General features: G+C 42.7%; 1 protein-coding gene across 1 annotated transcript in view; it reads left to right on the forward strand.

The window, feature by feature from the left end:
* The window catches only part of LOC126474514 (structural maintenance of chromosomes protein 3), a 216,962-nt gene that overhangs the window by 17,603 nt on the left and 183,321 nt on the right, over positions 1 to 16,038 (forward strand). Inside the window, exon 3 of the mRNA XM_050101989.1 lies at positions 6,297 to 6,335. Coding sequence (XP_049957946.1) covers positions 6,297 to 6,335 — 39 coding nt within the window. The remainder of the gene's footprint in view (positions 1 to 6,296; positions 6,336 to 16,038) is intronic.

Consider the following 16,038-nt stretch of genomic DNA (forward strand, 5'->3'; position numbering starts at 1 on the left):
GATACAATTTACAATTGTTGCCAGTGTCCTGTAATTCTTGCCATACTGCTAGGTCATAATCTATGACTTCTACTTTTGCCACCTTTCTACGCATTGCACCTGCATTACCGTGCTTCTTCCCAGGCTTGTACGCCACCCCGTAGTCGAATTAACTAAACCTTACAGCCCACCTAGCGAGTCTAGTGGACGGATCCTTCAACCCCAACAACCACTTCAACGCAGCATGATTTGTCACTACCCAAAATCTTCTCCCATATCAGTAACATTTAAAATATGTGATTCCATAGTTTACACCAAGCATCTCCCTCTCTGTTGTTGAGTAACTCCTCTCTGCTGCATTTGTTGATTGCCTAGACTCATTGGCTACAGGATGTTCTTTCCCATCAATTTCCTGACTAAGAACACACCCTAATGCTTGATTCGATGCATTTCATACTAGAATAAATTCCTTTTCAAAATCTGGAAACACAAGAACCGGACGTGATGTTAACACTTCTTTCAGTTTGTCAAATGCTTTCTGACACTCTTCAGTCCAATCAAATTTCACACCCTTCCATAAAAATCGTGTCAATGGCTGCACTAAATCTGCAAAACCCTTCACGAAATTTCGACAGAAATTGCAAATTCCGACAAATTATTGCACTTAACTGTTTTCGGCTCCCGAAAATCCCTTACAGCCTGTACCACCTCGGATCTGTTCGCAGTTCGTCCTTATTAATGATATGATCTAAATATTCCACTTCTTCTAATGCAAAATGACACTTCTCCAGGCAAATAAGGTGCTCTTAACTTCATAAAGACTCCCCTTAACCGCTTTCTATGCTGCTCCATACTACTTAAAAACACTGTAATGTCATCCAAATAGACAATACACTGCCGTGGTTTCAAGCCCCTTAACACACTGTCTAGCAACCTCTGAAACATTGCCAGAGCATTTTTCAAACAGAATGGCATTCTGACCTCCAGGAGTAGAGAAAGCAGTTTTTGGCCAATCCTCTGGAGCCACCTCTAACTGATGATAACCACTTGTCAGATCCAGCGTAGAAAAGTACTGGCACTGACCTAAGTGATCCAAAGTCTCCGATATGTTTGGAATGGGTATACGTCCGTTACTGTCTTATTGTTGAGGTATTGGTAGTCACAACAGAACCTGTGTTTCTTAGTTCCATCCATAGACTTTTTAGGCACAACAACAGTGCACACTCCCCAACAACTATTGCTATGCTCTATAATACCATTTGCAAGCTGCTGATCAATGAAATCCTCCACAATCGCCTGCAAATACCTCGGTATTCTGTATGGTTTACGGTAAACAGGTGCTTCATTCCCTGTCGGTATCCTATGTTGAACTAATGGAGTTGCTGGTAACGGCCCTTGCAGAAAAAACAAATCCTTAAATTCCCATGACAATTCTTCCATATGCTCTTTTTCGCCTCTTTTCAAATGCTTAACTTTGTTACGCAATGCGGTTCTATCAGCAGTTAGTGGTTGATCACTATGGCTACCTCTCGAACACCAGTCTTCGTCGTCTGGTACATCCAAATTCGCTACTGAAACTCCTTTTCCCAAATTCGCATCTACAGCGCTAAAATTATCCTTGTTCACTGGGACTACTAGCCTGTCGTTTCCCTCATGTACGCGTACAATACTATGTTTCACAAAACAACCTAATGGGTCCAAAACTTCATTATCCTCCAATGGTTCAATAACACATACTGTACCCACAGGTAGGTTTGACTCTACATTTACCCAAAGTGACTTCCCAGTGCCACTAGACACACACTCATGCGAATTAAGCCTTAATGCTAATGTATGTGGCTCAATTGGTTTGTTCATTACGTTGAATGCCCCTCGCCACAGCTCTGCATCGACAACAGTTTCCTGTAGCTAAAATAACATTCCACCAAGTTCCGTAGTCAATTTTGGCATGATGTGGATGCAAGAAATCTGCTCCTAGGATCATGTCATAGCCCTTGCTTACCCTTGGTACTACCTCCATCCATGCATTAAATCAGACTTTTCCTATGTGAAAGTCAACTGTTACTGACCCCAAAGGTGTGACCTCCTTATCCCCCACTCCATGCAGCCTATAACGTGGTGGTTCTAACTTCTTCGTCCCATTAAACTCTTAGTAGCCACTGACACTAGCGCCCCTGTGTCCAACAAAATCTTAAACTTTTTAGTTCCTATGGATCCTACCACTCAACATGCCACCTCTGCATACATATTTGTAGCATTGAAATTAGTCGGGAGCTCCCTTAGGTGGGTCTTGGGCCCCTTCTGCCATTTAACGATTGTCCATCTCTAATAACTCCACTTCTCTATCCTCTATGCTGCTGATTTCCACCCCTTCCTCTATTCCTCGGTGACTGGGTACATTGCTTCTGCACATGTCCTGTACGACCACACTCATAATATTTTATACCCGCTGTAAACGCTGTTTGTCGATCACATACCTCCGTTGCAACGACTATTTCCTCACATTGGTGCTAGCTGAATGGCCGAATACAACTCTTTCGGAGTCCCTTCACGCACTTTCTGCGCCATATGCACCGGTAACCCCCTCAAAAATACATCACATGCCCTTTGCTCGGCCTCCTGCAGCAGAATACCGTTTGCTTCATTGCTGTGACCTAACTCGTAAGTATACTTGTTAATTTCTCTGTTGTCTCCCCATCTCTTCGTCTTTGTACTCAACCTCTCCCTAAAGTACCGAGCGCTATTCTGTTTCTTGTACCTCTGTAAAAGCGCCTCCGTCAACTACTTAAACTGTCCTGCCTTCCTTAAGGCCCGAGAACACCTTACATATGTCTTCGCTTCACCCGTTAATCTAATCTTCACTACATGTAACAACTGTTCATCAGACCAACCATTCATCACAGCTGAAGTTTCCAAGTCCTCCAAATCTTCAGATGCCTTGCCAGAAAATGGAATAATCAGACTTGTGGCAGCTGGCTCAGTCTCCTGGTGCAGCTCCCTAGGCAACGACGACTGATCAGATGCGCTTTCCCGCTCGCTCCTAGGTGTTAATTCACTTCTCAACTGCGCATTGTCCACTGTCAATTGTGCTACCTTTTCCAACAAAATCCATACCGCTTCTGATTGCTACACACCTTGTGTCCCTGACTCTGCCATTGTGTTGTTTCCGTTCCCAGTTAGTCCCATTTCAACCACATTTTGTGACTGTAATGCAGGTGGTGGGCTCGAACGTCGTACTGTGCAGATGATGCTTGCTATTCTGGCACCAAATATAGCCGTCACTGCCAAATGTAGATGTTGGCATGTGGTGAAGAAATGTAGGTTGTGGATGGAAACTGTCAGGGTGCACCATATTAAAATTCGGCCGTGATCTTCAAGTGTTTTATTATTCCCAGCTACAGTGCCACATTCCTCACTGTACATGTCACAGGGTCCTGCAGTGCCGAAGACGCCACTTCGCTGTCTGCAAAAACAGCTTGGCGCCGAAGGGCTACCTCAGCGACCCATGCAACATACTGTGATGTACCAGCCGTGTACAAATGCGGAGTTTTGACAGTGTCCCTGTTGCTTCAGCGCTGCTCACTGGAAGCCACAGGGCGGATTGCTGCCTGCTTCTTTGGTGCCGTGGTTAAGATCGCGGCTACAAGAAGTGCCTGCGAGCCGACAGCTAAATCCATGGCCCTCGTCTCAGGATGCCTCTGGTGTGTGTTGGGAGCCAACAAGACTGCCCGCGGTAGTGAGCTGTCGAGTGGCCCGCCACTGGCTGCCTACGGACCCTGCGTTGGCCTCAGAGGGTCGAACCTGTGGCCCGCCGTGGACTGAAACGCTGGTGCCCCATCTGCTGCTGCATGTAGCCGGTGGTGTGACACGGCCCACTGTCCAGGGGAGCTGCCACACTTGAATCCCCCTTGTTAGAAAACCGGCACCTATTTATGTGTGGCTATGTGTCTCTGTTTTGCTAATGCACCACTCCAAGTCACATACTCATAACACCTAGGTTGCGCCAGTGGGCCCCTTCTGCCTGTAACTTGCGCCATGCAAACCGCTGTGTTTACTCTTTTCAGCAGTTTGACGTCCCTGTGGCATCCATTCTACTTCGCAACTGCTGGTCCGCATAACTTACTGTCAACAGGCCCGCACCTGGCTGTAACTTGTGCGCTCAGGAATCTAACTTTCCTATCTTAAATGGTGGTGCCGCTGCACTGCGTTGAACAGTGCTAGGTTTCTCATTTGAGGATCCATGCTGCTTACAGCCTGTTGAGGTGGTCCACAGATTCTCGATTGGGTTTAAGTCTGGGAAGTTTGGTGGCCATGGGAGTACGGTAATATCGTCCTGGTGCTCTTCGAATCATGCATGCACGCTGTGGGCTGTGTGGCACGTTGCATTGTCCTGCTGGTAGATGTAGTCATGCCAGGAAAAAACAAACTGTGTGTAGGGGTGGACATGGTCTCCAAGGATAGATGCATACATCTGTTGATCCATTGTGAGTTCCAGAATGACAAGGTAGGGAATGTCACGAAATCATTTCCCAGACCATAATGCTCCCTCCTTTGGATTGGACCCTTCTGATGAATGTTGCAGCATGTTTGCTTTCAGGCAATTGAGCCGTACATGCCCATGGCCATCTGTCTGACGCAGCAAAACATGTGATTCATCGTAAAAGATCGCCTGTTGCCACTCAGTGGGTGTCCCATTGCAGTATTTTATTCTATGTCACTTTCCAGAGAGGAAGGGAAAAAATGAAAATATTGGATGGAGTCAAATGATTTTGTACTTAGAAGCAAATTTCTTATTTCCATTGTTAAGGATCGCACTAAAACGATAGGTAGTTTTGACTGATTATGGGGGAACTATGAAATCAGCACACGTTTTAATACACTGCAAAAAAACACTATCATGCTTGAAAAACTGAGCCCATTTTCCTCCTCTCACATTGACACTATTGCCGAGGCTCTCTGACTCATTAGAATAGTACCCCAGCTCAGTATGTAAAGGGGAAATCCTGCCATACCTTAGGTGTAGATGAGAAGGGGAAAATGGGCTGAAGGTTTAAATTGAAATTGGTATTAGGGAGGGCACTGAACTTACCTAGTCCATGCAGGTGTGGTTCCCCACCACACTACAGTGATGTAATGGCTAGCACATCTCCTAGTTAGCAGGAGACCCATATTCAAGTCCCGGTTGTGTCACAAATTGTAATTCATTGCTTCAATTTCTGTCATTATCAAAAATCTGTTGGTTGTGTAAAACCTCTGCCACAGTAAATCTAATAAATCTGTATTTGCTTGTTATTAGTAAGTGTAGTGTTTGTTGCTATAATGAGGACACAGTCATTGAAATTGATACCCAAATTAATTTCAGATAGTTTCTATTTCTACAACTGCTGTTATGTAGAAACACAGTTTCATTTGCCTCACTGTTCTTATTTGTCCTTTTAATAATGCTGTAGATAGTGTTTGATGTATTCTGAGAGTGCTTTAATGTTAGTTCACAATATGTGTGTTCTGCTTTTGTGATAGTGTAGACGATTCTTTTAAATGTTGTAGTAATGGAGTTTTCACTCACGGTGACAGTTTATATAGGCACAAAATACTATAATGCACCATGTTATCCATTCATTTTTCTTGCTTCTCATGCTGCAGCATATGGGTTTCATCTTCTTCATCACCTTCTTTTTTTCCCATGAAATGTAATTGGAATAATGGACAGTTAGTATCTTGTGTCTTAACTCTGTGTGTAGTGCCTTGCAAGGTACACATGTAGAAAACATAGTGAACAGTCTGTGTAAACATTAGCATAACTACTGCAGCTGTGTCACAGGTTGTTTTTGTGCTTATAATTTGGAAAAACAGTGATCATACTCTTATTTGGTTGTTTCAGTTGAGATTTGCTATGTTTGTTATAAATTAGTGATGCAGATGCTGTAACATGTATTTTGATAAGATCGCCATTGAGTGGTATGTTATTCCTTCTAAAGCTAAATTGTTGTGTCACTTTATGACATTTCAGTGTAATCACAAACCCAAACATTCTTTATTGTAAGTCCATTCTACTTTTTGTTCCATGCGGAAGGATGTAAAGTGACATGTCTAGATGCTACAAAGAATTATTTTTGCCAGATACACCTAGATCCATTTTTTCATCCTCTTGATTACAAATAGCCAATACAATTTTAGATTGTCAGTGAAATGTAACCGTATAAGAAAAATTCTCGAGCAAGGTAGGAAGGAATATTTTCAGCAGAGGCTGTATGTATTTCATATTTTAATTTTTGTTGTGTTCAGTCAACTTTTAATACTTGTTCCTTTTTTTTCAGTTGGGCGGAATGGCTCAGGGAAGAGTAATTTCTTTTACGGTAAGTCAATTTCATAGCTCTTAAGTAGCGGTATTTAACTTTGTATATGTTTCTTATAAGAAGTCACAAACCGGCTGGCATATACACTCCTGGAAATGGAAAAAAGAACACATTGACACCGGTGTGTCAGACCCACCATACTTGCTCCGGACACTGCGAGAGGGCTGTACAAGCAATGATCACACGCACGGCACAGCGGACACACCAGGAACCGCGATGTTGGCCGTCGAATGGCGCTAGCTGCGCAGCATTTGTGCACCGCCGCCGTCAGTGTCAGCCAGTTTGCCGTGGCATACGGAGCTCCATCGCAGTCTTTAACACTGGTAGCATGCCGCGACAGCGTGGACGTGAACCGTATGTGCAATTGACGGACTTTGAGCGAGGGCGTATAGTGGGCATGCGGGAGGCCGGGTGGACGTACCGCCGAATTGCTCAACACGTGGGGCGTGAGGTCTCCACAGTACATCGATGTTGTCGCCAGTGGTCGGCGGAAGGTGCACGTGCGCGTCGACCTGGGACCGGACCGCAGCGACACACGGATGCACGCCAAGACCGTAGGATCCTACGCAGTGCCGTAGGGGACCGCACCGCCACTTCCCAGCAAATTAGGGACACTGTTGCTCCTGGGCTATCGGCGAGGACCATTCGCAACCGTCTCCATGAAGCTGGGCTACGGTCCTGCACACCATTAGGCCGTCTTCCGCTCACGCCCCAACATCGTGCAGCCCGCCTCCAGTGGTGTCACGACAGGCGTGAATGGAGGGACGAATGGAGACGTGTCGTCTTCAGCGATGAGAGTCGCTTCTGCCTTGGTGCCAATGATGGTCGTATGCGTGTTTGGCGCCGTGCAGGTGAGCGCCACAATCAGGACTGCATACGACCGAGGCACACAAGGCCAACACCCGGCATCATGGTGTGGGGAGCGATCTCCTACACTGGCCGTACACCACTGGTGGTCGTCGAGGGGACACTGAATAGTGCACGGTACATCCAAACCGTCAGCGAACCCATCGTTCTACCATTCCTAGACCGGCAAGGGAACTTGCTGTTCCAACAGGACAATGCATGTCCGCATGTATCCCGTGCCACCCAACGTGCTCTAGAAGGTGTAAGTCAACTTCCCTGGCCAGCAAGATCTCTGTATCTGTCCCCCATTGAGCATGTTTGGGACTGGATGAAGCGTCGTCTCACGCGGTCTGCACGTCCAGCACGAACGCTGGTCCAACAAGAGGCGCCAGGTGGAAATGGCATGGCAAGCCGTTCCACAGGACTACATCCAGCATCTCTACGATCGTCTCCATGGGAGAATAGCAGCCTGCATTGCTGCGAAAGGTGGATATACACTGTACTAGTGCCGACATTGTGCATGCTCTGTTGCCTGTGTCTATGTGCCTGTGGTTCTGTCAGTGTGATCATGTGATGTATCTGACCCCAGGAATGTGTCAATAAAGTTTCCCCTTCCTGGGACAATGAATTCACGGTGTTCTTATTTCAATTTCCAGGAGTGTATTTTAACGAAATCGGTCGTAATGAATGGGATTGATTTGAAATTTCGTTAAAGAAGAATAATAAATTTTATTTTTTGCTTTTAAGTTATTTTTCTTTCGTGCGAACTTTGTTGTAGAACCACTCTCTTATTTTCGTGTGGTAATAAAAAATTTTTACTTACTTAATTATTACGTACATTTAAAGAAAAAATAATATTTACGTGAACTCATATGAACTGGTTAAGAATATTAGGTTGAGAATTGGGTCCTTTAAATCATTCGGCCTTGGCATACACTTTCCTGATGCAGTGGATTTTTTTTGTTAAATATTTTTACTGAATTTTATCCCGGCACTAGCCACAGAACACAAGATTACCTCTATTAGCAGAAAATGTTTTAATTATTGCCAAGCCGACATTTATCACTGATCAAACCTACTTCATTACACATTTAAGATATTTTGAAAGAACCAAACTGTTTAAATTTCAATGTTAACTAACATTAGCTATCCGCCTACGAATGCACAAACGTATAATTAATTCAATTTTTATCAGCCACAGGATCACTGAAAAAGAAGAACAATTTCTTAATTCACCATTGATTTTTATGCATCTGTTCCCGATTTACGGGTTTGCTATTGTTGGTCGCGGCACAGCCCAGCAACACCGCTAAAAAAATGCTGAAAAATTCTTAAAGAAATTTTATAGATGACGTGGGCAAGCTAATTTACATAAATAATTCACACTTTTGATAAACGCTAATATATTTAGATCAAACAACAATACAACTCACATTAATTCGTAACGCATCGTCTAATGGCGGCTAAGTCCAGACAGAGACAAAAGAAGTCTACCCATTCGTAAAAAACTCTTTCACAGTGTCCTACCGCAATGACTTCTGAACAGAGAAGACCAAAGAATACATAATGCATTGTGCTTAAATAGTATTGCTGACTATTAACATTTCTTTGCAAATTGACGATATTATTCTCTTCTGGCAACATATCTCTGCTATCGCAAATACTGACACATTTTACAATCACATAATAAATACAGAAAAAATTCCTATCCTAAATACAGACAAATATTACAACAAAAAATATAAGGAGCATAACAAATGTCTTTTACACCACATTCAGTAATATTTTTGTTCAATAATTACGATATATACAACTTGCCCAGAGCGGCGTATATGGTACAAATAAACTCCTTTTTTTTTTTTTAATAACGTGAGTTTGCCAGGGAACGTTACATTGCCCCCTGGCAGCATTTGGCAAAGAGTTTTTACACTTTGACACAATGGTGCCAGTAACGTTCTTTACACTTGTATATTTTACGGAATGGCTCTTTTATTTAGTCCCAGGATTATATAAGTTCATGGCTCCCCCATTTGGGCGTAGGCAAACAGGAAACCTGGGCAAAACTGTGCCGGAGCCCAGCCATCCCAGTTGGTTCATGGTCATTTGAATTAAATGCAGTTCGTCACAAACGGTTACACAATTACACAATATCACAGTCACATACAGTTCGACTGAAGTTTTTTTGTGTGTGATACTATTATTCGTGTGATACACTACAAGGTCACTTGTCCTACGTAGTAAATGTTCAGTGTTTATCGAAATGAAGTCATTGACATGTTATTCAGTTTATGTGAACATAAAAAAAAATCAATAATGCTGTATTTGGTGAGCGGTGCGGAGTGATTGTTGAGCGGCGCTCGGTGCGGCGCGCTGACTCCGTGTAGGTCACCGCCCCCGGCGTTGACAGCTACGGCGCGGAGGGGCGTGGCTGTCTGTCTGGTCTGCTATGGGCTGCTGCGGCTGCTGCATAGCTGATGTAGCCGGATGCGCGTTGGATATCCGCTCGCCCGTGCGACGTTTTCTTGCAGTGCTCCAGGAAACATGCAACAAGTTCAGAAACAGTGTACTATCCTTATAGGCATTTTTCCTGCTGTGGGAAAGAACGCACACAGTTAGTGGCAGTTATTACTCAGTAGGCCTTCACTAGTCTGGTTTGCACAATGTTTCGTTGTCACAGTAACACGTTTTATGGGCATACAATATTTTTCACCATGTCATGACTTGTCATTAGTCACACGCAAGTTTTCACCTTAGGACAAAATGTATCTTCGTAGTCAATGCGCTTTCCTAGCGTCCCTTGACACACAAAGAGTTAAAGTTTGACACTAGCTTGATCCACCGTCCGTTATCGGTTCACTGTTCGTGTCGTGCTAGTTCCTTGTCCACTTGCACACACGGCGATGATACAGTTTTTTATCACTTATACACAACTATTCCGTGACGTATTGCTGCAGGTTTAACAGTCACTGTCTGTCTCTGCCGCACAATACTGCACTTTTGTTTAAGTTCCTTTATTTTTATTTACAATGTTCGCTGTGCAATTTTTTTTTTTTTTTTTTTTTTTTGTAATAGCACATTCGTAACTCTTTACCAAGGTGTGATATTTGCGTACATGGTAACAAAATATTAAAATTTGGTATTAGTTTGCCCAAAAGTCATCTATATTCGTGTTCGAGTAGATTTTATTTGTGCATTCCAGCCGGATTCAGGCATATTGTTCAATAACTCCTTTGAACTCATGTCACACTTTACTATCAACGTCCTACGTAACTACAGTGTAGTCTCTGTAGGCAAAAATTGACTTGGACTGTATCTGGCTAGCTCTTTTTTACTGTTTGAATCTGCACATGCTTCAATTGAAGCTTCTTTGTGCGTAACTTTGCATTACATAAATTTGCAACAAGTTTGCCTCCCGTGGTGCCCTCGGGTCACTACTGGGTGCATTATTTTCTCTAATAACATTGGTGAGATAATAAATTTCTCAGGGCCTCATATTATTGATATTATTCTGGGTTCGAATCTGTCAATCTGACAGCTACACATATCTACATACATACACATAATAGAAAAGATTGTGCCAAGAAATATTTCAAATTTGGGCACATAGAAAATTATGTAGTACACTAACTAATCATTACTAAAATGTTCTTTTTGATTCAACTCTGTCACAGCTTAACACTACAAATAATTGCACTAATCAGATTATCTGTGCAAACATTTAGAGCATGTTCTAGATAACACAAATTAAAAGAGTACATAACACAAATATCCATACACATGAGAAAGTCAATCATATTCTTATAACTAAACACTTCTACACTAGTATATTATCTCTAAAGATCACACATCATTAATGTTCATTATTTACAAAAGAATGGTGTCCACATAGGACTATTAGTCTTTTACTGTAGGAATGCTTTTACATCCTTACGCGGATACAGTCCCCGTACTCTCCCTGAGTGGGGATCTGCTAAGAGATAGCTACACTCATGTGGCACACTTACTACTCTAAAAGGTCCATTGTACACCAATTGCCACTTGCTATTCTGTTTCAAGGATGCCGAGGACTTAGGATGATTGCGTAAGAGTACCAAGTCCCCAACACTAAATTTTTGGTTATTCGTCACATGTCGATTATATTTTTCTTTCCTTTTCTGAGCGCACCTGGTAAGGTTGCACCCTGATTTTCTTATCTTCTCTTCCTTAGGCTCAGGAATGACTGGGACCTTAGGCAAAGGTGCCAGCCACTCATTCAGAACTCTATTATTATTCATTATAATCTCGTTTGGTGGATACCCCGTAGAAGCATGCGGGGTTGCGTTGTGAACTTCTACAAACTTAGGTATCAGATCTGGCCATCTTGTGTGTTTATATGCAATGTATAACCTGAAAAATTTATTTAACTCTCCAAATGTTCTCTCTACTAAACTTGCTTGTGGGTGAAAACGGGAAATTAGTATATGCTTTATATCTTGTTCATGTAAATAGTTTTTCCAGGTATGGCCTGTAAAATAGGAAGCATTATCCGATATTATCGCTTCAGGCTTACCCACTTGTGTAAAATATTCCTTCCCCAACCATTTAACTATTCCACGAGCAGTGGCTGATTTAAGGCAGTATATTTTTAAATATTTAGAGAAAAGGTCATACACCGCTAAAATGTACTTCAATCCACCCCTGGCTCGTGGGTAGGGTCCTGCTATGTCTATAGATACTAACTGAAGTGGTCGATGAGGCACTACAGGATGCAGTTCAAACCTTGTGGACTTATTTTGAAACTTAGCTTTTTGGCACAGAGGACAAGTCCTGATAATGGTGCGAGTCTGCTGGCTTATCCCCTTAAAATAACAGAATTTGGACAAAATCCTTATTGTCTTGCCTATCCCAGCGTGACCCCATGCTAAATGCGTGTGCCACACTACAGCTGGGATAGCCTGTTGTGGTATACACACGACTCCATGGTCATTTGACACACCTGTTTTATAATACAGAATATTATCTACTATTTTGAAATTCTGAACACTTTTAAGATTGGTTCCTTCTTTAATTTTACTAATGATATCTCACCAAATCGGATCAGTTTCCTGCAATATGGACATATTTTTACACATATGTAAAAAGTCCCTCCTATGTACCTTATCTTGTACTAATAGTATTCGATATTCCTCCGATTGTCCCAAAATATTTGACATTGAGGATTGCCCTAGTGGAAGCCCCGACAAGGCGTCTGCTACAACATTATCTTGTCCTTTAAGGTACATGATTTTAATTTTATATTCCTGTAATGCTAACCTCCATCTTAGCAAGCGGGTATGGTATAATTTGCAAGTCATTAAATAGCTCAAAGCCTGGTGGTCACTGAATACTTTGACTTCTTTACCATAGATGTAATAGTTAAATTTCTTTACCGCCAAAACCACTGCAAGAGCCTCTAATTCGGTAGCGGAATATGCTCTCTCGCAGCTGTTTAGTGTGCCGCTGGCAAATCCGATTACATTGATTGTTGTGGGGTCGTTGCTCCTGTCCCACTGAAATAAACACGCGCCCAGACCGTATGAACACGAATCTGTCGCTATACAAAAATCTTTTGTCATGTCTGGGTGTCGCAGTATGTTGGCGTTCACCAAGGCATTTTTGATAGCGTCAAATGCGCGTTGACATTCTTCTGTCCACACCCAGTGCGCATTTTTACGCAACAGGCTCAATAAAGATTCGTTAACCATTAATTGGTTTGGAACAAACCGTCTAAAAAAAGATGCTAGACCTATAAATGCTTTGAGCTGTTTCTTAGTTCTCGGACTAGGAAACCCACGAATTACATCAAGTTTTTTGCTGTCAGGCTTGATGCCTTGTGGTGTTATTATGTGACCTAGAAATTTAATCTGATTACGTCCAAATTTGGATTTATCAAGATTCGCTGTTACTCCCGCTTGCTTAAACCTTTCTAAGACTTTACTCAGTAGTTCTACGTGCTCCTCCCAGGTGGCAGTGGCAATCACTAGATCGTCTACATACACTGTTACCCTTTGCAGCAAATCCGGACCTAAAACCGCGTCGAGGGCTGTTATAAAAACTCCTGCACTTACATTTAGGCCGAAAGGTAGTACCCTAAATTGGTAGCTCCTTCCCCCAAATATAAATGCAGTATATTTCCTCGACTCGGGTGTGAGCAGGATTTGCCAGAAAGAACTTCTCATATCAATAGATGTCAAATATTGCACTCCATGAAATTTTTGAATTTGCTCATCAAGATTTTCCGGATGAGTCCTAACAGGTACAATAATTTCATTTATGTCTCTCGCATCTAGTACTAACCGTACCTGTCCGTCTGCTTTTGCTACCGCCACCAAAGGACTACTATAAGGGGACAAAGACGGTTCTATTATTCCCCACTCGATCAGTTTTCTTATTTCTTTAGCTACTATTTCCTTCTTGGACCAAGGAATGGAGTATGAGGCTCGACAGTAAGTTTTGTGAGGCTTTACCTCGATATTGTACTGATATCCCTTAACAATTCCTGGTCGTTCTGAAAATACATCTGCATAATTAGATAATAACTGTACCAAATCCTGCTGTTGCATAGAGTTCAAATTTTCGGACTGTGATACTTTGTTCACAAGTGCGTCCACATTTGCTTTTAATTGATCATCTTGTACGTCAGGATAATAGAGATTCTGACCTAGACAATGATTGTCTAAATGTAGTATCCACTGATTCCTACACCTTATGTTAATAGCGTTACAATTAGGTACAGGTACCTCTTCAGATCTGAGCATGGACAATTCTATTCTCCTACCAGCATTCATCAAGCTTAATTTTCCCCGAGAAAGGTCGATTATTGCGTCCCTTTCTCTTAAAAAATCTACCCCCAAAATGCAGGCTACCTTTAAACCCTTTACTACCAGGAATGAGCACGCTATGGCTTCATCCCCTACATACATCTCTACCCGCACTTGGAGTTTAATTATTTGTCGCTGTGCACTTATGGCTCCAGTGACTTTACAATTATTCACGGGAAAAGTCAGCATACGCCTTTCCTTCCCCAGTACTTTGAATAAGTCCATACTCATAACACTGACAGTAGCACCAGTATCTACGACCGCTTGCACATCAATATTGTTAATTTTGATCTCTATTATCGCTTGTACTTTGTCTTTGTGCTCCTTTATGCACGTGGATGGTTCAGTTATTAATTTATCTCCCATCTGTACCCCGTCATTATACCTAAGGATACAGATTTTGTTCGGTGTTTTGTTCTGTGTCGGGCTGCTCTCACTCCAAACCTCAGCCGACGATGGAGAGCGTATCTCGGCTGCATCTAGTTTGTTGAATTATTGCTAGTGGATGGGCGTGGCTGCTCTGTGTCACTGACCTCCACTATGTGCACGTTGTGTTGCGTCGGCCGCCACGGTTGCGCAATTGGCGCATTTTGTGGTGGCGGTCGGTTATTGTCATATCTATCACTGTTTTGCCGGTCCGGACTGGGCCTCTGGTTCTGCGGCCAAGTTCGGTTTGCATCATTATAAGTATTAGTGTTGCTCGGCCCCCTGGCATTTTTCCATCTATTATTGCTTGGTGGGCCTGTCTCATACCGGTCATCGAACCTCCTTTTCCGGTCATTATTCACCGGCGGACTATTGCCGTTCCGGTCTCTACCTCTATTTCCGTTTTGTGCATACTCCTGTCTCCTATTATTACCTCCGCCGTTTCCATTACTTGGTGGAGGCGTGTTATTTCTACCATTTCTATAACCATTTCCGTTACTTCTAGCCTGTTCAGAGGCTGCCTTAACGTCCTCCTGAATCAGGTCAATTGAGTCCAGAACAGACAAGAAATGTTCCATATCATTTTCAGGCACGTGTATAAGTTTTTCCTTTACATGTATCGGCAAGTGTGATTTCAAAAGCCTGATCAAATCCCGGGATGAAATCTGTTCGTCCCAGTAACGGGTCTTATTAATGTACTTCTCGAAATATTTTCGCAAATTGCCTAGTCGTGGAGAATACGGCTCTGGATTATATACCTCCTTCCGTAATCTCTCCTGGATACATGTTGACCAATATTTGGCCAAGAATGCTTTTCCAAATTGCTCATATGTATCACAACTGTCAGCTGCTTCGGTTGCCCATAATGCAGCATCTCCTTGTATGTAAGACATAACGAACTGTATTTTCTGGGTATGACTCCAAACGCTAGGCAAAATGTTTCTAAATCCCTTGATAAACACTACAGGGTGAACCGATTTCTTCTCCGTTGTAAAGATTTGAAACTGTCGGTTCCTAATCAAGCTTTCTTCAATCACTACTTTGGAATGACATTTATTTGTTTCACTTACATTGGTTGCCTGTTCTGTCTCGCAGTCGCAATTTTTTACTGCAGTATTTATATGCCTATCATTGTTGGACCTGGCTGGCGTGACATACGCCCGTGCCTCGTCATGCCGCAAGCTAAGCTCCATCTCGGCAAGACGACGGTCCACACTCCGCTGCCACAGCGGAATGTCTTTGTGCACTATCCTTTTTAGATCTTGCACATCCGCACTTGAGCCCACATCTCTGGCCTCAATTGCGGCGTGCACTTTCTGATCTATTTCTTTTATGACTTCATTTTCTACTTTGTGCACTTGTTCGATCACTTTGTTCTCAATTACTTGAGTTGTGTCAATTTCTAGTTGTTCGACCCTATTAGTCAGGACACTGATTTCCTCTACTATATTGGCGTTAGCCACTTGAACACTATCTACTCTTTCGCTTAATTCTTGCACCGTTTTGGGTATGGTTTCATATTTTTGTTTCAAACTAACAATCTCACTTTGCATAACTTCTAAAGTTTGCATCAACTGCAAGTCCCTCTCATG

This window comes from Schistocerca serialis, chromosome 1 (assembly GCF_023864345.2).
Source record: "Schistocerca serialis cubense isolate TAMUIC-IGC-003099 chromosome 1, iqSchSeri2.2, whole genome shotgun sequence".
In the NCBI taxonomy this organism is placed as follows: domain Eukaryota; kingdom Metazoa; phylum Arthropoda; class Insecta; order Orthoptera; family Acrididae; genus Schistocerca; species Schistocerca serialis.